At 45.1% G+C, this 25,062-nt stretch overlaps 1 protein-coding gene across 4 annotated transcripts in view; it reads right to left on the reverse strand.

Moving 5' to 3' along the window:
- TMEM181 (transmembrane protein 181) overlaps positions 1 to 25,062 on the reverse strand; it is a 260,203-nt gene that overhangs the window by 141,548 nt on the left and 93,593 nt on the right. The window contains exons 1-2 of one of the 4 annotated variants that reach the window (XM_077283282.1): positions 18,554 to 20,366; positions 2,514 to 2,617 (exon numbers count right to left, since the gene is read on the reverse strand). The exons of 1 other annotated variant lie outside the window; for it this stretch is intronic. In XM_077283282.1, coding sequence (XP_077139397.1) covers positions 2,514 to 2,617; positions 18,554 to 18,633 — 184 coding nt within the window. In that variant the 5' untranslated portion in view covers positions 18,634 to 20,366. Of the gene's footprint in view, positions 1 to 2,513; positions 2,618 to 18,435; positions 20,367 to 25,062 lie in introns of those variants that run through there. 2 more of the 4 variants (XM_077283283.1, XM_077283281.1) reach the window with 2 other exon arrangements.

Genomic DNA, 25,062 nt, shown 5'->3' on the forward strand with positions numbered 1-25,062 from the left:
CTGTCACACTCTGCAACTTTCCAACGATCACGACCAGCGATACGACCTGACCGTGATCGTTGGAAAGTCGTTGTGTGGTCGCTGGGGAGCTGTCACACAGACCGCTCTCCAGCGACCAACGATGCCGAGGTCCCGGGTAACCAGGGTAAACATCGGGTTACTAAGCGCAGGGCCGCAGATCACCGCTGTGATCTGCTCTTACTTTCCGGCCGGCAGTCAGTCAGAGCGGGAAGCAGACGGCAAGGGACCTGAAGGACACCGGAACGTGAGTATGTATGGTTTTTTTTTTTTTTACTTTTACGCTGGTAACCACGGTAAACATCGGGTTACTAAGCGCGGCCCTGCGCTTAGTAACCCGATGTTTACCCTGGTTACAAGCGAACGCATCGCTGGATCGCTGTCACACACAACGATCCAGCGATGACAGCGGGAGAACCAGCGACGAAATAAAGTTCCAAACTATCTGCTACGACGTACGATTCTCAGCGGGGTCCCTGATCGCTGCTGCGTGTCAGACACTGCGATATCGTATGGATATCGCTGGAACGTCACGGATCGTACCGTCGTAGCGATCAAAGTGCCACTGTGTGACAGTACCCTTACTCTTTTCTTTGGTATCATTTAATTCCCCTTTTTCTCTTTCATTATCAAATATACGTGGTCTTTTGTTCTGTTTGTTTTGTATCTGTGTCTAATGGGATATAATATGGATTTATGTATGTCGTTATGGCTTGTGATCTATTTACCCGGCCGCCAATATGGTTATTCTATGCAGTGTTCTTCTGCTTTGCTTCCATTAGCTGGACAGAATGATATCGCACTCCTGGTAGTGCGCGTACGCGGCCTGTGTCCTTGTGCCCTGGTTCACCGCGTCGCTGTGGCCTTGGTAATGCTGGACCCATAATGCTGTGCATTCGGTCACGTGACGCGGCACGCCGGGATTCCTGCGACCTCCTGGCGGCTCATGCGCAGAATATTCCCGGATCGCGCTATATCACCAACGATAGGAAGTATAAATATAGGGCGCTTTTCATTTTACCTTTACTCCCCCTGATGAAGGAAGGTTAACCGAAAAGCGCGTCAGGCAACAGGTGCGCGCACAGATTTGGAGTCCCCTCAAGGTATTTTGCGCATTACATGTGCTGTGATATAAATTTTACTGGCATTCTTTTGTTGGAGCACTTGTTCCTGTGCCGCATGTGAGACTTGCAATGGTCTTGAATCACATTGCACTTTCTTGCACATTTTGAATTCGGACACTCATTATTTTGGGTTTTTCCCCCTTTTTTTTACTTATACTTGCACATGGTGCACTTATATAATTATAAGTATTTTTATACTTAATCAATCCCACTTTTTTATTTGCTCATTATAAATAAATTGATAAAATCCCCTCATTAGCTGATAAAAAAATGGGATAAAATTATACTATGATAAATATTTATTGTGTGCACATTGTGGTGTTATTAACCTTTTTATTGTATTTTGCCGCATTATCAGATGATATAAATAAAAATTAGTTCTATACGGATCTACGTCTGGAAATTTTTCTTTCTTTCTTTCTTTCAATCTGTGCTTTGGTGTTGGTTCCACCTTGTCACGAACTGGTCACCATTTGTTTTCTGCCACACTCTTAGCACAATTCATATAATTATACTATTTATCATTTTATCAATATAATTTTTATTATGCGGTTATTATTTTGAGAGCTGTGGTATTAGTTACTTCGCAAAAATGTAAGCAGTTCTTCTTTGTTTGATGGCTTGTGACTATCCATCATCCTCTTGATTATATTTCGGAGGTTTTCAATGAGGGTTCAGGTCTGGAGATTGGGCTGCCCATGACAGGGCTTTGATGTGGTGGTCTCTTGATTTTTGCCAGATCTGTATATATAAACACTACATAGTAGGGCTGCCATTTTTGCAACTGTGAACGCTTGTAGTAAAATTTCACCATTGATTATTGCTGGCTGCCTTTTTTGACAGAGGAACAATGTGTGACCAGTGTAAAATGAACCTGACGGTGTATACATGCTGCTTGACTCACACGCAGCACGTATCAGGCGCTGGCTGTATGATCGCAGCCAAGTATGTTGGAATATCTGACTGACATGCCGCGGTGTTCCAGAGAAGAACTTATTTTAAAAGCTGGTGGAGAGCAAGCTGCCCAGACTAGTTGGACAGGTGGTGGCTTCTCCTTGCCCGCTGAAAGTGACTGACAGCTCTTTTCCAATACATGCAGGGAGACGCCTGTCACTATAGGAGAAAGGTTTTTTCTCTGAATCGTTGCAGCATTTCAGTCAAATATGAATGGCCGGGTGCCTGATACCGGCTGCCCGAGGATTGGACAGTGTGGATAAACCTTCAGGTTCACTTTAATCATAGGACCCCTGTAAGAAATTGTCCAAACAAAGCCCTTAATCAAACTTTATACACAAACTCGAATGTACAACATTGTATAACTACACACTCACGTCACTTTTATACAGTGCTGAGAAAATTGGAAAGATTTACCTGCTATTCCAATAAAAAGCGTTAATCCAAAGCACAGGAAAAATACAACAAACACCAAGACAAAGTAACGCTTTGACAGTGTGTACAGGCGCATGGGGGCCAACCTGCAATAAACAGATAAATAACATGAGTGACTACTAAACGCCATAAGGAGCTATGGTGTTACACAACATTTCTTACTAAATGGCAAGTATATCTTAGGCTAAGTACATATTAGCGTTTCTGTGCGCAGAGTATCATCTGCATGCGCAGACGCATGCTTATGCTGCGTTTTTACTCCGCATCATCTTAAGCATGACGCCAAAAAAAACCCGCTGCGTGTGCATTTGCGTTGTTTATGCGCATGGTGGAGGTGATGAAATAATTTCCTGGACATGCGCAGTCTGAAGCAGGCATGCGTATTGAATGCATGAGTACGCAAGTCCTAGCGTACCAATGCGTTCCCATAGACAGTACTGTGTTGTTTTGATGCACTCCTGCGCATATTTGATGCCTCAAAAAATGCAACATGTTGCGTTTGCCGCACACCGCTAAACAATGCACGCATCCGCATGCGAACTGATGCAAACGCATGTCCCGGTGTACACAATGTTTAATATATGTACGCATGAGAATCAGTACGCAGGTATACGCTGCGCACACATACGCTGATGTGAACCCGGCGTTAGAGGCTTTTCCAAACATCAACTTTACCATAAGAGCATAGAACGAAAATAGTGATTTACTCATCAGAGAGCTTCATCAATTCACACAGTTCAAGAAGGGCCTAGCCCATCATAAATTATATGAATGACGGACACAGCATGTCATGGCCAGGTGTCAGTGTCCGCATCATGACGTGCTATGTTCGTCATGATTAAAACTGTCACTGTGTGAAAACTCTAAGTGACAGTTCTGTGTCAACAGCTGTCAATTACTGCTGTTCTGGAGCCTTGACAGTTCTCCAAATGCGATATGGTGTCCACAATCTATTCCAGACAATTTTGCACTCCAAAAATCAAATAGCGCTCCTTCCCTTCCAAGCCCTGCGGTCTGCCCAAACAAGAGTTTGTGAGCACTTATAGGGGTATCCCAATTAGTGATGATCTGTGGGATGATATTCTTCAAATGGTCCCCAAGGTATCAATGAGTGAAGCAACGGTTCTCACAATACTAATTAATCCATTGTGTATAACTAGTGATAAGCGGGCGTGCAAGCCCGGATCATGTGTTATCCAAGCACGTGCAAAAGCATCTTCGGCATGTTTGAATACTAGGTTTGAGTTGCGTAAAAGCATGTTCCTGTATATCCATGCATCGCTGCATGTGTTGTGCCTGTCGAACAGATGTTTGCTTAGTCCTTACTGGCTACTTTACAGGGGGACCCCAGAAAAATAAATAAGGTCCTTTACTTGAAATAATGACACAAACTCCTTTATTCAAGTCAATTTAAACTATACTTATGTTATCGCCCAGTCCAATGAAGCCAACGTCTCCTGTAAATGAATTAAAATAATAAACAATATTCCTCAATAGTCTGCCGAGAAAATAATAATGCCTATGCAGCATCAATAGTAAAAAGATCTAATGTTAAAAATAATAAAAAAAATAAAAAATCATGATATTCTCACCTTCCGGCGTCCCCGGCAGTCTTCCCGCTCCTCGCGACACTCGCGTTCCCAATAATGCCTAGCGGCAATGACCGCAGATGACGTAGCGGTCTTGCGAGATGCTACGTCATCACAGGTCATTGCCGCAAAGCATCCCTGGGAACGGGAGCATCGCGAGGAGCAGGAAGACTGCCGTGGACGCCAGAAGGTGAGAACATCACGATTTTTTATTTTAATTCTATTTTTTTTTTTTTTTAACAATTACATGTTCCCAGGGCCTGGAGGAGAGTCTCCTCTCCTCCACCCTGGGTACCAACTGCACATGATCTGCTTACTTCCCGCATGGTGGGCATAGCCACATGTGGAAAGTAAGCGGATCAATGCATTTCGATGTGTGCGGAATCCCCGTGATTCCGCACAAAGAGTGAACATGCTGCGTTTTATTCCGGAATGCGATTCTGCCACGGAAAAAAAACGCAGCATGTGCACAAAAAATGCGGATTGCATTCTAATAGGATGCTTAATGTATGCGTTTTTTTCCCGGTTTTATCATGTTTTTATAGTAAATAAATGCGAAAATTCCTGAACGTGTGCACATAGTCTGAATGTACCAAATATTATATGATAGTAAGCATATGACACTTTACCTATTGCGTTATATGGGGTCACATACCTTGCAATGTGCTGTTTTCCCTCTATTTATAGTCTCAGGACTATGGAGTATTTGTACCCACATCTGTTTTTAATTAGGTTTTATTTCTTTTGCTATTTTGTCTGCTAAATAAAGATTTTTCACTATTGTTTTTTATGATTTTCAGGAGAAGTGTGCATTTTATTTACAGTAGTGCTTTCTTCCTTCCCTTGTATTGATTATTTTTACTACTGGTTTTGCACCTCCCTGGTTTATATTTATTATATTAGTGCACCTGGGTCATAAAACTGATTGTTCTACAAGTGAACTCGCCGTGGGACACTATTGATTACGTGCACTACGGCGAACAAGAAAGTATATGATGGTTTATTATTTTTGATTGTTTATAGGAGACAAGGGCATTGGGGATTTCGTGAGTGTGTTTTTTTTATATTTATTTAAATATGCATATACTTATTTTACATGTTTTAGTTTTTTATTTCTAAGTTTTAACACAGGCGCCGGCTGATAAGAGACTACTTCTCCCATCAGCGGCTCCTGTCATCACTGTCATCAGTGAAAGCAGACATAGCCTGATGGGACTACTAGTAGTCTCATCAGCCAACACCTGCTGACCTGCGGCAAGCTTTTCACAACGGGTCACAGTATCTCTGCAGGGTCACAGCTGTGGGGTCGAGCTGACATCTTATAGCGTGACCCCGCAGCGCTCTGACGGTGGTAACGTTACCACCAGAATAGACCACCCACACCGGTTTCTCCCATGATGCCACACAGATGACAGCGTGGGAAACACCATAAAAAGTCTTGAAAAAGTCAGGAAATCCACAGCAAATCTGCAAACATTTTTATACCTGCATTTTTGCTGCGGATTTCACTGACTCAGTTAAAGTCAAAGGGTGAAAAAAACACTAAAAATACGCACAAAAAATTGACATTCTGCAGGAAAACAACACAACGCAAATACTCAATTAAAATTACTGATCATGTGCACAGGATTCTTGTTGCATTAGTTGGCATAAGGATTCCACAGCCTTAAAACTGCACCCTCAAGGTGCTCAAAACCACATTCAATAAGTTTATTAACCCTTCAGGTATTTCACAGCAGCAGAAGCAACATGGAAGGAAAAAATGAACATTTAAATTTTTAGTCACAAAAATGATCTTTTAGCAACAATTTTTTGTATTTTCCCAAGGGAAAAAAGAGAGAGTGGACCCTAAAAGTTTTTGGCCAATTTGTCCAGAGTACGCTGATACCCCTTATGTGGGGGCAAACTACTGTTTGAGCGCACGGCAGGGCTCGGAAGGGTAGGAGCGCCATTTGACTTTTTGAATGGAAAATTAGCTCCAATCGCTAGCGGACACCATATCGCGTTTGGAAAGCACCTGATGTGCCTAAACATTGGAGCTCCCCAACAAGTGACCCCATTTTGGAAACTAGACCCCCCAGGAACTAATCTAGATGTGTGGTGAGCACTTTGAACCCTCAAATACTTTGCAGAAGTTTATAACGCAGAGCCATGAAAATAAAAAATAATTTTTATTTTCTCAAAAATGATTTTTTAGCCGGCAATTTTTTATTTTCACAAGCGTAACAGGAGAAATTGGACCCCAAAAGTTTTTGTCCAGTTTGTCCCGAGAATGCTGGTACTCATATGTGGGGGTAAACCACTGTTTGGGCACACGTCGGGGCTCGGAAGGGAGGGAGCACCATTTGACTTTCAACTCAAGAATGGCTGGAATCAATGGTGGCACCATGTCGCGTTTGGAGACCCCTGATGTGCCTAAACAGTGGAAACCCCTTAATTCTAACCCCAACACACCCCTAACCCTAATCCCAACTCTAACCATGACCCTAATCACAACCCTAACCCCAACACACCCCTAACCCTAATCCCAACCATAACCATAACCCTAACCCCAACACACCCTAACCTTAACCCTACTTTCAACCCTAACCCTAATTCCAACCCTAAGGCTGCTTTCACACTAGCGTCGTACGACGCACGTCACAATGCGTCGTTTTGGAGAAAAAAAGCATCCTGCAAAATTGCTTGCAGGATGCGTTTTTCTCCATAGACTTGCATTAGCGACGCATTGCGACGGATTGCCACACGTTGCATTAGTCGTGCAACGGATGCGTCGTGTTGCGTTGGGCCGTCGGCACAAAAAAAGTTACATATAACTTTTTTTGTGCGTCGTGTCCGCCATTTCCGACGGCGCATGTGCGTCCGGAACTCAGCCCCCGCTCCCCGGACATCACAATGGGGCAGCGGATGCGTTGTAAAACTGCATCCGCTGCCCACGTTGTTTTTTTTTGCACAGTATGCGTCGGTACGTCGACACGTCGCATTGCGACATGCTTCATATGACGCTACTGTGAAAGTAGCCTAACCCTAAGTCTATGTGCCCACGTTGCAGATTTGTGTGTGTTTTTGAAAAATCCGTAGGTAAAACGCATTGCGTTTTTTTACCTGCAGATTTCCCGCGAATTTCCAGTGTTTTTGTGCGGATTTCACCTGTGGATTCCTATACAGGAACAGGTGTGAAACGCTGCGGAATCCGCACAAAGAATTCACATGCTGCGGAAAATACCTGTTTACCTGCAGTATTTTCCACACCATGGGCAGAGCGGATTTGGTTTTCCATAGGTTTACGTAGTACTGTAAACGTGATGGAAAACTGCTACGAATCCGCAGGGCCAATCCGCTGAGGATCCGCAGCCAAATCCGCACCGTGTGCACATAGCCTAATTCCAACCCTAACCCTAATTCCGGGATCACACATACGTGAGATATGGCCGAGTCTCGCAGGTGAAAACCCAGCTCTGGCGCAGGCACTCCGGAGCGGAGCGTGCAGCAGTACAGCAATACATGGAGCTGCACGCTCCGGAGCGAGAGCTGGGTTTTCACCTGCGAGACTCGGCTGTATCTCGCATATGTGTGATCCCGGCCTAATTCCAACCCTAATTGCAACCCTAACCCTAGTGGAAAAATAAAAAAATATATATTTTCTTTATTTTATTATGTTCCCTACCTATGGGGGTGATAAAGGGGGTTGCATTACTTTTTTTTTATTTTGATCACTGTGATGGGATCTATCACAGTGATCAAAATGAATGAACGAATCTGCTGGCAGATTCGGCGGGTGCACTGTGCATGCGCCCGCCATTTTGGAAGATGGCAGCGCCCATCCTAGAAGCCGGACAAACACCGGGAGGGACCCCGGGACTCCGGAGGTATGGGGAGATGGGATCAGACAGCGGGGGGGTGCCGACAGGACGGAGGGGAGATGATTGCAGTGGAGGACATAACGGAGGGGAGGAAAAACTGACAGCGGTGGCAGATCGCCACTTTCAGTCGGTGGAAGGCATACCGGGGTCTCCAGACGTGGCTGATGATGTTGCAGCATCGGCCATGGCTGGATTGTAATATTTCACAAAGTTTCATTGGTGAAATATTACAAATTGCTCTGATTGGCTGTTGAAAGTGAAACAGCCAATCAGAGCGACCGTAGCCACGAGGGGAGGGGGGCAAGGCCACCCCCCCTGGGCTGAAGTACCACTCCCCCTGTTCCTGTAGGTCGGGTAAAATTTGAGTTAACCCTTTCACCTGACCTGCAGGAGCGCGATCATTCTGTGACACAGCATATGCATCACAGGTCGGTTTGGCACCGACTTTCATGACGCATACGCTGTGTCACAGGTCGGGAAGAGGTTAAAATGTCTGGTTTTCTTGGATACACAAAGGATGATGGCGCTGGAACAGAAGGATGCAAAAAAGTCACTTCTACTTCTTCATTTTCACAATCTTTGGAGAGTCCAGTAGCCGCCACCAGCGCAAACCATATTCACAGGTCACATAACCAGTTATGCCATCCATTGCCAATCTTGTGCCGCCTTCTACCACTTCATGCACTTCACTGTCTTTGCTGAATGAAAAAATCATTGTTTTTATTTCTGCTTCACTACATGGGATGACAGTCCGGTATTGCTGAGTCCCTTTGATGGGTTCTGCTTCCAGTAACTGATGTTTTCACAAACTCTCCTTCTTCGTAGTCCTGGTTTGTACAATACATGAACTGAATGTTAAGAATATTTTTCTCACTCCATTTGAAATGTTGCATGGGTGTTAAGATTTGGTCTGAATATGGCCTCTGGAGGCTACTGTCACTGTCTACCCCTGGTCATTTTCAGGTTGAGCCCTAAAGCTTTCTCCTCTGTCCTCTCCTGCTTCTAGGCCTCTTTCACACTTCCGACTTTGTAGCCCCGTCGAGATACGTTGTTTTTTGAGAAAATAGGATCCTGCAAAAAAAATTTCTGCGTTTTCTCACAGACTTCCATTAGCGACGTATCACGACGGATGGCCACACGTTTCGTCCGTCGTGCACTGGATCCTGCGGAATTTGACGGACCGTCATTTTGAAAAAACGTTCAAAGGAACGTTTTTTGACTGCAGTAGAAAAACGTTCCCCGACACCTCCTGCGGCATGTCGTTGCACAGAATGGTAGCCTATGGACACTGGATCCTGCGCACACTGTGAAATGCAGGAATCCAGTTATGTATGCAGTTTTTACATTGAGCATGCCTGGAAGCATTTTCCAACCCGGGGAAAAGTCTCTCTCTCTCTCTCTGTGTCATAACACTGGATGCGTTGCACATGTTTTCTTCCAATCTTGCAACGTCCGTCGATACGTCGGTTCACTGCACTCTGATGCAGCACAACTGACGGAAGTGTGAAAGAAGCCTAAGGCTACTTTCACACTAGCGTTTTTTGTAATCCGTCGCAATCCGTCGTTTTGGGTAAAAAACGGATCCTGCAAATGTGCCCGCAGGATGCGTTGTTTGCCCATAGACTTGTATTGCCGACGGATCGCAACGTATGGCCATACGTCGCGTCTGTCGTGCACTGGATGCGTCGGTATTTGGCGGACCGCCGTCACGAAAAAACATTCAAGGGAATGTTTTTTTCGTACGTCGGGTCTGCCATTTCCTACCGTGCATGAGCGGCCGGAACTCCGCCCCCTCCTCCCCGGACTTTAGAATGGGCAGCGGATGCGTTGAAAAACTGCATCCGCTGCCCACGTTGTGCCGAAATTTCACAACGTGCGTCGGTACGGCGAGCCGACGCTTAGCGACGGACCCGTACCGACGCAAGTGTGAAAGAGGCCTAAGCTGTAACATAATAAAATACTACAGTAATATCTAAAGATCATGAATTATTTGGTAAATATAGACCCCACATTCAGGATTTGATCAGGATTTGATGCAGGTAAAATCTGCACCAAATCTGCACCTGAGGTCACTGGCAGGTCACCTGCGTTTTTCATGCGTTTGACGCTTTTTTTCATGCGGATTTGTGTGTGTTTTTGTAAGCTCAATAAAGATATACCAAAAAAAAAAAAAAAGGGTGATGTAATTTCTTGTCCAACCTTTTTATTTACATACTCCATTGAAGAATAATGTTTAGACACACAGACAGATAGATCTATAGATAGATGATAGATATGGGATAGATAGATAGATAGATAGATAGATAGATAGATAGATAGATAGATAGATAGATAGATAGATAGATAATAATAATAATTTTATTTATATAGCGCCAACATATTCCGCAGCGCTTTACAACTTATAGAGGGGACTTATACAGACAACAGACATTACAGCATAACAGAAATCACAGTTCAAAACAGATACCAGGAGGAATGAGGGCCCTGCTGCTCGCAAGCTTACAATCTATGAGGAAATGGGGAGACACAAGAGGTGGATGGTAACAATTGCTTTAGTTATTTGGACCAGCCATAGTGTAAGGCTCGGGTGTTCATGTAAAGCTGCATGAACCAGTTAACTGCCTAAGTATGTAACAGTACAGACACAGAGGCTATTAACTGCATAAAGTGTATGAGAACATGATGGAGGAACGTGATTATGTTGTTTTTTATTAATAGGCCACACAGGGATAATTAGGTTAATGCGTTGAGGCGGTAGGCCAATCTGAACAAATGAGTTTTTAGTGCACGCTTAAAACTGTGGGGATTGGGGATTAATTGTATTAACCTAGGTAGTGCATTCCAAAGAATCGGCGCCGCACGTGTAAAGTCTTGGAGACGGGAGTGGGAGGTTCTGATTATTGAGGATGCTAACCTGAGGTCATTAGCAGAGCGGAGGGCACGGGTAGGTTGGTAGACTGAGACCAGAGAGGAGATGTAGGGTGGTGCTGAGCCATGGAGTGCTTTGTGGATGAGGGTAGTAGTTTTGTACTGGATTCTGGATTGGATGGGTAGCCAGTGTAATGACTGGCACAAGGTAGAGGCATCGGTGTAACGGTTGGCGAGGAATATGATCCTGGCAGCAGCATTCAGGACAGATTGGAGCGGGGAGAGTCTGGTAAAAGGTAGGCCAATTAGTAGAGAGTTACAATAGTCCAGACGAGAATGAATAAGTGAGACAGTAAGAGTTTTTGCAGAGTCGAAAGTAAGAAAAGGGCGAATTCTGGAAATGTTTTTGAGATGCAGATAAGAGCGAGCCAGTGATAGATCTATTGTATCGATCATATCTATCTATCGTATCTATTATCTATCTAAATATATCTATCGCTAGATATATCTATAGATCGCTAGATATATATATCGATAGATAATAGATAGATTAATAGATGATAGATAATAGATAGATAATACCAAGCCCAATGTTTAGTATCTATGTATCTATAGATATATCTATCTATAAATATATCTATAGATTATCCATCTATCTATATAATCATCTAAGGGGTACTTCCATCTGTCTTTCTGTCTGTAACGGAAATCCTGAGTCGCTGATTGGCCCCTCCCTTCTCCCCATCCCAGACCAACTTTTTACTATTGATGCTGGCTATGCAGCATCAATAGTAAAAAGATATGTTAAAAATAATTACAAAAAAAAAAAAAAATCATGCTATTCTGACCTTCCGTCGCCTCCCCAGCTTTCCCGCTCCTCCTGATGCTCTCGGCAGCTTCTGTTCCCAGAGATGCATTGCGAAATTACCCAGATGACTTAGCGGTCTCACGAGACCGCTAAGCCATCTGGGTTATTTCGCAATGCATCTCTGAGAACGGAAGCTGAAGGCCACATCGCAAGGAGCGGGAAAGCAGCAGAGGCGACGGAAGGTGAGTATATAATTATTTTTTATTTTAATTATTTTTTTCACAGGGATATGGTGCCCACACTGCTGTATACTACGTGGGCTGTGTTATATACTACGTGGCCTGTGTTATATACTACGTGGGTGCTATATACTGCATGGGCTGTGCTATATACTGCGTGGGCTGTGCTATATACTGCGTGGGCTGTGCTATATACTACGTGGGCTGTGCTATATACTACGTGGGCTGTGCTATATACTACGTGGGCTGTGCTATATACTACGTGGGCTGTGCTATATACTACGTGGGCTGTGCTATATACTACGTGGGCTGTGCTATATACTACGTGGGCTGTGCTATATACTACGTGGGCTGTGCTATATACTATGTGGCTGTACTATATACTACGTGGGCTGTGCTATATACTACGTGGGCTGTGCTATATACTATGTGGCTGTACTATACACTACGTGGGCTGTGTTATATACTACATCGCTGTGCTATATACTCCGCGGTCGGCCGCGACCAGTCTGCGATATTGGCGCAGAATTTAACCCCCACTCACAGCGCGACGTACATACATACATATTCTAGAATACCTGATGCGTTAGAATAGGGCCACCATGTACTAGATATGTAATAGCAAGGATGATGTTTATTAATGAATGTTTAATTTATATATATAAAAAAAAAAACGGGAAAAAAAATGGCATGGGCTCCCGCACAATTTTCTGCGCCAGAGGGGGAAAGCCGACGGCCAATTTTTGTAGCCTGGGAAGGGGGTAATACCCATGGCCCCTCTCTAGGCTATGAATATCAGCCCGCAGCTGTATGCGTAGCCTTTACTGGCTATTAAATTAAGGAGACCCCCCCCAAAAAAAATGACGTGGGGTCCCCTTATATTTTATAGCCAGAAAGGCTACGCAGATAGCTGCGGGTGGGATGAGGATGAGCATGCACCTGCACACACACACAGACAGTAGCTGAGGATGAGCATGCACCTGCACACACACAGACAGTAGCTGAGGATGAGCATGCACCTGCACACACACAGACAGTAGCTGAGGATGAGCATGCACCTGCACACACACAGACAGTAGCTGAGGATGAGCATGCACCTGCACACACACAGACAGTAGCTGAGGATGAGCATGCACCTGCACACACACACAGACAGTAGCTGAGGATGAGCATGCACCTGCACACACACACAGACAGTAGCTGAGGATGAGCATGCACCTGCACACAGACAGTAGCTGAGGATGAGCATGCACCTGCACACACAGACAGTAGCTGAGGATGAGCATGCACCTGCACACACAGACAGTAGCTGAGGATGAGCATGCACCTGCACACACAGACAGTAGCTGAGGATGAGCATGCACCTGCACACACAGACAGTAGCTGAGGATTAGCATGCACCTGCACACACAGACAGTAGCTGAGGATGAGCATGCACCTGCACACACAGACAGTAGCTGAGGATGAGCATGCACCTGCACACACAGACAGTAGCTGAGGATGAGCATGCACCTGCACACACACACACAGACAGTAGCTGAGGATGAGCATGCACCTGCACACACACACAGACAGTAGCTGAGGATGAGCATGCACCTGCACACACACAGACAGTAGCTGAGGATGAGCATGCACCTGCACACACAGACAGTAGCTGAGGATGAGCATGCACCTGCACACACAGACAGTAGCTGAGGATGAGCATGCACCTGCACACAGACAGTAGCGGAGGATAAGCATGCACCTGCACACACAGACAGTAGCCGAGGTGGTTTGCTCCTGATTCAATTCAGACAGCGCATCAAAGCAAGAGCTGTCAATCAACATATTTGAGGGGCGTAAAAGTGCAATGAGCCCTTTGGCACGCTGAGAGTACATAGAGGAGCCTTCACTTACATAATGTATCTAATAGATTTTTTATTTTTTTTTATAGAAAATGCATTAATATTTAAAGTACAAGTATGACTTTTATAGGGGTTAAGTCCTATTTATGAATGTACTAGATGGTGGCCCGATTCTAACGCATCGGGTATTCTAGAATATGCATGTCCACGTAGTATATTGGCCAGTTACGTAGTATATTGCCCAGTCACGTAGTATATTGCCCAGCCACGTAGTATTTAGTATATTGCCCAGCGACGTAGTATATTGCTCAGCGCTGTAGTATATTGCCCAGTTACGTAGTATATTGCCCAGCGACGTAGTATATTGCCCAGTCGCGTAGTATATTGCCCAGCCGCGTAGTATATTGCCCAGCCGCGTAGTATATTGCCCAGCCGCGTAGTATATTGCCCAGCCGCGTAGTATATTGCCCAGCCGCGTAGTATATTGCCCAGCCGCGTAGTATATTGCCCAGCCACGTAGTATATTGCTCAGCGCTGTAGTATATTGCCCAGTTACGTAGTATATTGCCCAGCGACGTAGTATATTGCCCAGCGACGTAGTATATTGCCCAGTCACGTAGTATATTGCTCAGTGACGTAGTATACAGCACAGAGCCACGTAGTATATTGCCCAGGGACGTAGTATATTGCCCAGTGACGTAGTATATTGCCCAGTGACGTAGTATACAGCACAGAGCCACGTAGTATATTAGCCAGTCACGTAGTATATTGCCCTGCCACGTTTGTCACAGGTTAAAAAATAAACATATACTCACCTTTCCGAGGGCCCCTTGTAGTCCACGGCAGCTTCCGGTCCCAGGGTTGGTCTGAGCGCAGGTCTTGTGATGACGTCACGGTCACATGACCGTGTAGTGGTCACATGACCGTGACGTCACGTCAGGTCCTTGCCGCGCAGGACTTGTGATGACGTCGCGGTCACATGACCGTGACGTCATGGCAGGTCCTGCTGCCATACCATCTTTGCCACCGCAAGCTGCAACGGAAGATGGCGGGCGGCGCGAGTGGCTCAGCGGACTACAGAGGGTGAGTATAGCAGGTTTTTTTTTTATTATTATTTTTAACATTACATTTTGTACTATTGATGCCGCATAGGCAGCGTCAATAGTACAAAGTTGGGGACACACAGGGTTAATAGCGGCGGTAACGGAGTGCGTTACCCGCGGCATAACGCGGTCCGTTACCGCCGGCATTAACCCTGTGTGAGCGGTGTTTGCGGGCGCCGGGCAGTGAGTGCGGGGAGTAAGGAGCGGCCATTTTTTTCTGGACTGTGCGCGTCGCTGATTGGTCGCGGCAGCCATGACAGGCTGCTGCCGAGACCAATCAGCGAACGAATAACCGTGACAGAAGGACAGAAAGACGGAAGTACCCTTAGGCAATTATATAGTAGATAAGTGATTTGAGTTTTGGAGGTGACTCACTCCCTTCATAAAAAACAGAAATTCCATGATTTTCACAATATCACTTTGTTAGGAATTTTCTTTTCCTTTTTCCAGTACAGTATTTGGTAAACTGAATATCAAACAGCGGTGGAGGCCGCGAGGGCAGAATCACTACAGGCTGCATCCACTGTTCACTAGACGACATCAAACGATGACTGCATAGACTTTTGATTATCTACAGCCACCCTACGCTTTATTTCCAACTCCATCTTCCAAAATATGTTACTGATGAAGGTCTCCTGTTGGGACCGAAACGTCTAACTATTTTGGGACTGAATAAAACCAATTCCTTCTCATTGCAAAGTTGCGTGCCGGGTTCTGTTTTATATACCCACAAGATAAATAGAAATGCTGTGGTCTGGAAAGACGCACCACATGTCCGTCTCAGCAGGTGATCCGCAGTCGGCTGTGCACACATAGTGGGCATGGCATTTCAAGAAATCCCAACCACTCTGCTGCAACAGCTGGACGCTGCGCAAGTACGCAGCGTCCAACCGACAGCGTTTAGTGACCATGTGCCCATACCTCAACATATGCGGGGATTACCAAATAAACAGGCAATCCTCACATGTGTTGTGGCTAACAGACGCAAAACATGCAGCCTCAGGGACTGGAATATATTATCCCAGCACGCCCAGACACTCTGATAACAAGTTATACGAGAACGCTCGCTCATCACTATTAAGGAGTTAAAAGCACATTACAAACTATGGTGGCCAATACAGAAACAGTGTGCAAATATACACAAGTGCCTTTCTTTATTGGATCCCTTTATGTGCAAACCTACAAGCCTAATATTTATTTAGGAGGTTTATAGGTTAGTGGATACTGTGTCGAGGTGACCAGGAAAGCAGACATGCAAAGCTCACATCCTATGACAAAGGTCAGCCACCCGTGACATCACAGTGCTTACAGAAACCTGTCTGTGCACTTTCACCGACGACGTACAGCACTGCAGAATTAGGTCTGCGCACCTCCAATAATGTCATTCCTGTCTATATGAAGACTCTTCAGATAACATAGCTGCTTGTAAGAAAAAACAAAATAACTTCACGTAAAATAAAAAAAAACACGCCACATGGGGAATGCATGACATGTCAGTCACATAGCCTCGTCCTGGGTTTCAGCAGTGGCGAGATACCTATCAGGCTACGTTCACACGATCAGGATTTACATCCTTTTTTTTTCCTGCCCGTTTTTGGAAAACGGCAGCTAAATTCCGCAGTGAATTTGAGCTGCATTTTCTGATCCTTTTTCTTCAGCGTTTTCCACTGCGGGTTTCCAATAGCAGTTTCCTATTGGAGCTGCTGGAAAACCGGTGCGGAATCCGCTGAAAGAATTGACATGCTACTTCTTTTTTCCGCTGGAAAATCCGCGCGGATTTTCCAGCGGAAAAACGGATCGTTAGCACAGCGGTTTTGGTTTTCCATTGGGTTACATTGTACTGTAACCAACATGGAAAACTGATCCGGATCCGCAGCTGAAAATCCGCTACGGATCCGGATCAAAATCCGGATCGTGTGAACGTAGCCTAACAGCCCTTCCTTCTCCTCCAGCTAAGGGATTAAACAGGCCATCAGGTTTAGCAGGTGTATGGGCTTCCTTACATGGCGACAGCATATTCTGCTCTCTGCCCGGCTAGATGTACAGTACAATATACAAACACTTGGGTCACACCTTACTGACGGCCTAGCCTTAGGATAGCTTGTATACAAACAGCTACGGTATATTAGGGCTTGTTAACAAGTTAAGTATTTTTTACTTGCAGGTTTGGTTCAGAAAATAATCTGCTGCATGTCCATTCTCTGGGCCCTTTTCACCATTGACGTAACTCAAATCAGTAAAAAAAAAACGAAGCGTAAAAACGCACCAACAACACGCGTTTTTGCAGCTGTATATTTCCTGCTAAACAGATACAGAAATTTCAGCATCAATTTACTCATTGTGCGCATATAGCCTTAATGCTTGAGGTTTTCCTAGCACGCCCATGTATTACATCTTGCCATTTTGGTTTTAGCTGACGTTTGCTACATTACGCTTTGGATGAGCCATGGCAATGAGATAGGTGGGGACCGGCACCCATAGCGTACAGAGGGTATTTGATGTATTCATGGTGAACAGAGCCTATGAGACGGAGCTGTTCTGCAGAACCCAGCAGTGGGGGCTACACAATGAATACAGCGGAGCTGTGCAGCTCTGACAGAAGTGTCTACAGTGATATCTGAGAGAGCAAATAGTTGGTCATTGGGGGAGAAAAGTGTTGGAGCCCACCGATCTCATATTGATGAAACAATATCAATATGGTGCAACCAGACACAGGTAGGTCAGTAATATCAGATTTGTGGGGGTCCGACACCCAGCACCCCCACCAATCACCTCTTATCACCTCCAGTTGGGTGACATAAGATTCGGTCTAACCTGCGTTTTCATCATTTCATTCTCTGCTGTTTCCAGGGTCTTTGGTCCAGTGTGTAGTCCAACAGTGACTGACCGATATCAATGTATGCTCTCGATTACAAATAAAGCGGGCAGTCAGTGGCAGGACTGCCCCCGGACCAAAGACCCCAGAAACAGCAGAGAATTAAACGATGAAATCAGTGAATCTCACAAAAATATATCGGCCCTATAATATGGTGCCTGCGGATTGGGCGGCATTTTCACGGCGACAGGCTCAGTAGTGGTTAGGGCCAGCAGTGTGCGCTCCTACATAGAATATCGTAGGCATTACCCCAGACGTGCCGCTATGCCCGGATCCGCCATGTAGGAGCTGCAGCCATGACATCTCCTGATACTTGTACTTTATAGCAGATCTGATGACAAATTACCAAGGGACAACACGGTGGGTCAGAGTCCTCCAGGACAAGGGTCACTGACTGCACTCATCAATGGTCCCCTCCTACCACCACACACCCGGCAGAGGTACGGGCCTTAACCGCTGCCTCATGCCCAGTGCCTCATGCCCAGTTACTTGTTGGCATAGGATGCCCATCTGATACGTCCCTCCCACTACCAGCATGTGCCGGGGGACGCTTTCTTGTCCACAGAGGCTGGCATTACCCAGGCACCATACATAGACCTGCTCCTGCCCGTACACGACAAGCAGGCGGATCTGTAAGGGCAGCGAATAGCCTCACAGACAGGACAGGGTTAACGCGGTGCACACGGGGGGCTTCTCCATCACTGCAAGTACTTACGGCTCCATGACGCCCCCACAGCCGAGATCCCCTACGACGTCCCAGGAGCTCGCTGCCACCTCACTGCTGACCACGATTGTGGAGGGCACGCCCTCTTCCGGGTACGTCACCCACTCACCATGTGTACTGACTACCCAGCAGCCATGATGGTTTCTGGAACGGTGCCGTGTGTTCTGTCACCACAACCGCAAGAAACATGGAGGATGGGCGTTCATACGTACACCGTCCCGAGGCAGCACTGACATGGGGGATGGGCGTTCATACGTACACCGTCCCGAGGCAGCACTGACATGGGGGACGGACGGGCGTTCATACGTACACCGTTCTGACGGGCAGCACTGACATGGAGGACGGACGTTCATATGTACACCATTCTGACTGACGGGCAGCACGGACATGAGGGACAAGTGCAGCATCATTCACCAGCAGTGACATCATCACCAGCTTTTTCCCACGGTCAAGAGGTCGCCTCAGTTTAGCCTGGCCGTGATGATGTCACCGCTGGTGAATGATGCTGTGCTCTGAGCAGCTCATTCACTAGTGGTTTTCAGAAGGATCGTCACATCTTGCTCTGTCCTGGTTGAAAACTATTTAGCCTCCAGCCATGGATTACAGCGTGGGACACAACAACGGACAGGTGTGGTATGTTGTTGGTTTATTATTTTACTTTTATTACAGGAGATCGAGGGCATCGGGGAATTAGGTGTGGCAGTAAGTATGGTTTAATTTAGAATATTAAAGGAGTCTGTGTTATTTTCAAATAAAGAATTTTATATTTGCTATGTCTTTATTTACAAACATTACAACTATAAGATTAGTAATAGATGCGTGTCTTAGGCTACTTTCACACTAGCATTTTTCTGCGGACGTCTCAAAGCATCGTTTTGTGAAAAAAACACATCCTGCAAATTCTCCCGCAGGATGCGTTTTTTTCCCCATAGACTTGTATTGGCGACGCATCGCGACAGATTGACACGCGTTGTGTGCGTCGGATGCGTCGGAATTTGGCGACACGTCTGGAAAAAACGTTGATTGTAACTTTTTTGTCTCCGCCTAAAAAACGTGTCGCGCTGCGGCATGCGTCGTTCGCTACAATGGAAGCCTATGGACGCAGGATCCGTCGAGACATGTCGTACGATGCAATGCAGCGCTGCAATGCGTTTTTTAACACTGAGCATGCTCAGAAGCAGGATTTTGTTGCCAATTCACCAGACACCCCCAAATCTATATAAACCAGGCCTGGGCCTTCAACTCCAAATGTGCCAGCTACTTTTGAAGAAGCAAGAAGCCTGCCAGCATCTGCCCAGCCTGCCAGCTACAGAACCTCAAGCTGCAGCCTTCCAGCCATTGTGAGTACTAAAACTGCCATTTTTGTGTGCGTATGTGTCTGTGTGCATGTGTTTGTGTCTGTATGGCGTACTACTGAATACAGCCAGAGCTAAACCTGAATACAGCAGAGGCCTGCCATCGTCCTTCAACAGTCAGCGTCCTGCGAGATTCCAGCTCCAGCACGAGGCCTTCCACTGTGAAGACAGCCAGCGTCCAGCTCCAGTCTGAGTCCTGCCATTTTGGCGTATGTGTGTTGGTGCATGCGGGTGTGTGCGAGTCTGTGTGTGTGTTTGTGTACGGCTGTGTGCTTTTGTGTGTTCGCGTGCGTTATGCCTGTACCTGTGTTCTTTCGTGCATGTGTCTGGGTTTTTTATTGCGGGTGCATGCGTCCGTGCACTCACGTGCGTTGAGTGCACATGCATTTTTTTTTTCTGTGATGTATTTACAAAGTAGTGTGGTGTGTGCAGCATGTGGTTTCAGTGTGTGAGTGTGTGTCTTGCGTGTGTTTTGTTTTTTCTTTAAAAAATTTTTTTTTATTGTTGAAAACATTTCTAGTTGATGTACTTGTATTTAAAATAAAGAGCATTTTTGCTCCTATTGTGATGGTAAAAAAATAAATAAATAAATAAATAAAAAAGAATTAATAAAAATTTTCTAAAAAATGTCCGTAGTATCATTTCATAAAGGTAAATTTTAAACTGGTGTATGTACAAATGGCCACACATGCAATACTGTGTTGGTTCAGGGTTTATTTTTTAAGATAAAAGGTAATCTAAACTTTTTTAAAGGGAAATTTTTTTTTTTTTTAAAGGGATCTTTTAAAATCACATATGTGATCAATACATTTTGAACTGGTGTGTAGGCATTTCAATTGTACAAGAGGGTTTTTTTTTGGGGGGGGGTAGGGGGAAATGGTCTTACAGCTTGCACATACTATTGAAGTAGGGAATCCAGCTCTAACTGGTGTGCCTTGGATCTATTTGTTTTTGGGTTTGTTTCTCAAAAATGTTGGTGTTGGTCTGCATGAACATAGCTCACATACTTTGAGAAGGGTGGTTAATAAATCTTTTAGATGACTTTGGGGGTGGGTATAACTATACATTTTTTATACTTACAGACCCACCGGGTGAACCCCAACCACCTTGCCAGTCAACAGCCACCAGGAACACCTTTGCCAGGGACCAACAGCCACGTGCACCCAGCAAGCCAATTTCCAGCTGTAAGTTTTGAAGACCCTAAATCTGCCAATTCAATGTGTATAGCAGATTACTAGTGTCTTTATACTTACAGAGACACCTGGGACAACAGCAAGAATGTCCTCTTCTGATAGCCCTCCTCCAGAGAGACCGCGTGTAGCGGTCAGTTAAAAATGTTTTAAATTTTTTTGGGTGTGAAATAAAATTTCTGTTAATCACTATATGCATTAATTATGTTTTCACAGGAAGCTGAAGCAGCCGAGGGGCTCTCAGAAGGGGACGAGATGGGTGGAGAAATGCCAGGAGCGGGCGCACAGAGTGTAAGTTGTGTCGAAACAGTTGCTTCACACATCACAGTGCACCCAACACAAAACAGATCATCATACATCACTGTACACATTCAACATATGCCTATATAAAAGATAACTATTTTTCTTTTGTTTTAGTCGGCTGCACATTCAGGCCAACGCCAGGAGGATCCTCCCAGCCGCTCCCGGAGTCGATGTGGTGGTCGCCGCCGTGGTCAGCCAGCAGTGAGTATTTTTTATTTTTATTTATTTATTTATTTTTTTCGCTGTAGTTTTTGGTTTCAGTGTATTACATTTTTTGTTTGTTTTCTTTTCAGTCTTCACAGCGTGCTCCCGACTCGGATGTTGAGGACATCACCGGCATCGATGTAGAGCAACTCATCGAGGAGGTGCGCGAGTGGGAGCCGCTGTGGAATATGGATCACCGCTGGCATTCAGACACACATGTCACCCGTCGGCTCTGGGAGGAAGTAAGCCGTAACGTATTGCGGAGTTGGGAGGACCTTAATCCAAGGCAGCAGAGTCAAGAATGTAAGTATTCACTTATCAGTTAGGTTTTGAACTGAATGGAATGTTTTAATAACACTTGCTTTTATTCTTGTCTTTACAGGTGAAAGGGTTAGGAAGCGGTGGCGGTCACTCAGAGATCGCTTCAAGAGGGAGTTTAACCAGGAGTTGCAGGCCCCGAGTGGCTCATCAGGACGGCGAAAGCACCGTTATTAATATAGCCGTGCCCTGTCGTTCCTCAGACAAAGTATGCTGAATAGAATGTAAGTATTCAACAGCCCATTCTATTACCAATTTTACCTTTATAACTTGTTTTGGTTTCAGTCAGGGCTTTTCCCCTATCAATATATTAATTGTATTTTTTTTTTTCTATTTTACAGCACCTTCTCTAGTCATCGGGTGCCTGCATCTACCTTGGACCCCTCTGGAGCGATCTCTCAGGAGTCCGCCACCGAGGGCCACGTCGGTAGACCCCACCCCTCTGACCCCTTGTCTGGCCCTTCCAGTACCTCTGCCCCATCCACCTCCACAAGCACTGGAGCAGCATTGCAGCCCTCGTTACTTGAATCTGCTGGTCAAGACATAGCGTTCCCTTCACCACACCCCTCTGATCCTGCCACCTCTAGACCACCATTAGGTTCGTGGCGGCAGCGACTGAGGGGTCCGGAAAGGAGCTATGCTCCTGAGTTCTTGTATCTGAATGCATCCTTCCAAAGCTCTTTCAAAATTTTGGGAGAGCAAGTGACTGATGGTTTCAACATGGTGCAAGCACGCATCAGTGAAAACAGCAGTCGCTTGGAAAGGCTGCATTCAGATGCAAGTCAAGCTCCAAGCAACCTTTTCTTTCAATCTATGCTCAGGAGCATGGAAAAGCTTAGTCTTGACCAGCAGATGCAGGTAATGCACGACTGACATGCTGCTCTACTGTGGGCCATGACCAAAGCCCAAACTCCCACACCTCCCCACACAGCCACTACAACTTTCCCTGCCCAGTCCCAATTCCCACCCCAGGCCCAATACCCAACACAGTCCCAATTCCCACCCCAGGCCCAATACCCAACCCAGTCCCAATTCCCATCCAGGCCCCAAATCTAAGTGTCTTCCCCAATGTTTTCTTCCTTACCTTCCCCATTTAGTATTCCACCTACCCCAACACCACCCACCCCTGCTCAGCCTCCTGTTTTTTCCACCCCTTCCACTACACCCCAACCCAGTAGGCTTTCCCCACCTATCGACGTGGTCCAACCTTCCAGCCCCTCCACCCCACAGTTTACCGATTTGTAATGTTGTATGCTGTTATAAATGTTGTATGCTGTTACATTTTTCCAAAAAAAGTTTACCAAAAAAAAAAATGGTTTACAAAAAAAAGTTCACAAAAAAGTTTACAAAAAAGGTTACTTAACCCCTTAGTGACAGAGCCAATTTGGTACTTAATGACCAGGCCAATTTTTACAATTCTGACCACTGTCACTTTGAGGTTATAACTCTGGAACGCTTCAACGGATCCTGCTGATTCTGAGATTGTTTTTTCGTGACATATTGTACTTCATGTTAGTGGTAACATTTCTTCGATATTACTTGCGATTATTTATGAAAAAAATGGAAATATGGCAAAAAATTTAAAAATTTTGCTATTTTCAAACTTTGTATTTTTATGCCCTTAAATCAGAGAGATGTCACAAAAAATCGTTAATAAATAACATTTCCCACATGTCTACTTTACATCAGCACAATTTTGGAAACAAAATTTTTTTTTGTTAGGGAGTTATAAGGGTTAAAAGTTGACCAGCAATTTCTCATTTTTACAACACCATTTTTTTTAGGGACCACATCACATTTGAAGTCATTTTGAGGGGTCAATATGATAGAAAATAACCAAGTGTGACACCATTCTAAAAACTGCACCCCTCAAGGTGCTCAAAACCACATTCAAGAAGTTTATTAACCCTTTACGTGCTTCACAGGAACTGAAACAATGTGGAAGGCAAAAATTAACATTTAACTTTTTTTTGCAAACATTTTACTTCAGAACCATTTTTTTATTTTCACAAGTGTAAAAACAGAAATTTAACCATAAATGTTGTTGTGCAATTTCTCCTGAATACGCCGATACCTCATATGTGGGGGTAAACCACTGTTTGGGCGCACTGCAGAGCTTGGAAGAGGAGCGCCGTTTCACTTTTTCAATGCAGAATTGGCTGGAATTGAGATCGGATGCCATGTCACGTTTAGAGAGCCCCTGATGTGCCTAAACAGTGGAAACCCCCAAAAAGTGACCCCATTTTGGAAACTAGACCCCTTAAGGAACTTATCTAGATGTGTGAGCACTTTAAACCCCGAGGTGCTTCACGGAAGTTTATAGCGTAGAGCCGTGAAAATAAAAAGTCGCATTTTTTCTACAAAAATGATCTTTTTGCCCCAACATTTTTATTTTGACAAGGGTAACAGGAGAAATTCGACCACAAAAGTTGTTGTGCAATTTCTCCTGAGTATGGCGATATCCCATATGTGGGGGTAAACCACTGTTTGGGCGCACTGCAGAGCTTGGAAGAGAAGGAGTGCCGTTTTACTTTTTCAATGTAGAATTGGATGGAATTGAGATCGGACACCATGTCGCGTTTGGAGAGCCCCTGATGTGCCTAAACAGTAGAAACCCGCCACAAGTGACCCCATTTTAGAAACTAGACCACTTAAGGAACTTATCTAGATGTGTGTTGAGCACTTTAAACCCCCAAGTGCTTTACAGAAATTTATAAAGTAGAGCCGTGAAAATAAAAAATCTTTTTTTTTTTCCTCAAAAATGATTTTTTAGCCCCCAAGTTTTTATTTTCACAAGGGTACAAGAGAAATTAGACCCCAAGAGTTGTTGTCCAATTTGTCCTGAGTACACTGATACCCCATGTGTGGGGGGACCACTGTTTGGGTGCACGGCAGAGCTCGGAAGGGAAGGAGCGCCGTTTTGGAATGCAGACTTTGATAGAATGGTCTGCGGGCGTTATGTTGCGTTTGCAGAGCCCCCGATGTACCTAAACAGTAGAAACCCCCCACAAGTGACCCCATTTTGGAAACTAGACCCCCCAAGGAACTTATCTAGATGTGTGGTGAGAACTTTGAATGCCCAAGTGCTTCACAGAAGTTTATAATGCAGAGTCGTGAAAATAAAAATAAAAAATTTTTTCCACAAAAAGATTTTTGAGCCCCCAAATTTTTATTTTGACAAGGGTAACAAGAGAAATTGGACCCCAAAAGTTGTTGTCCAATTTGTGCTGAGTACACTGATACCCCAT

Source organism: Ranitomeya variabilis, chromosome 2 (assembly GCF_051348905.1).
Source record: "Ranitomeya variabilis isolate aRanVar5 chromosome 2, aRanVar5.hap1, whole genome shotgun sequence".
NCBI classification, from domain to species: domain Eukaryota; kingdom Metazoa; phylum Chordata; class Amphibia; order Anura; family Dendrobatidae; genus Ranitomeya; species Ranitomeya variabilis.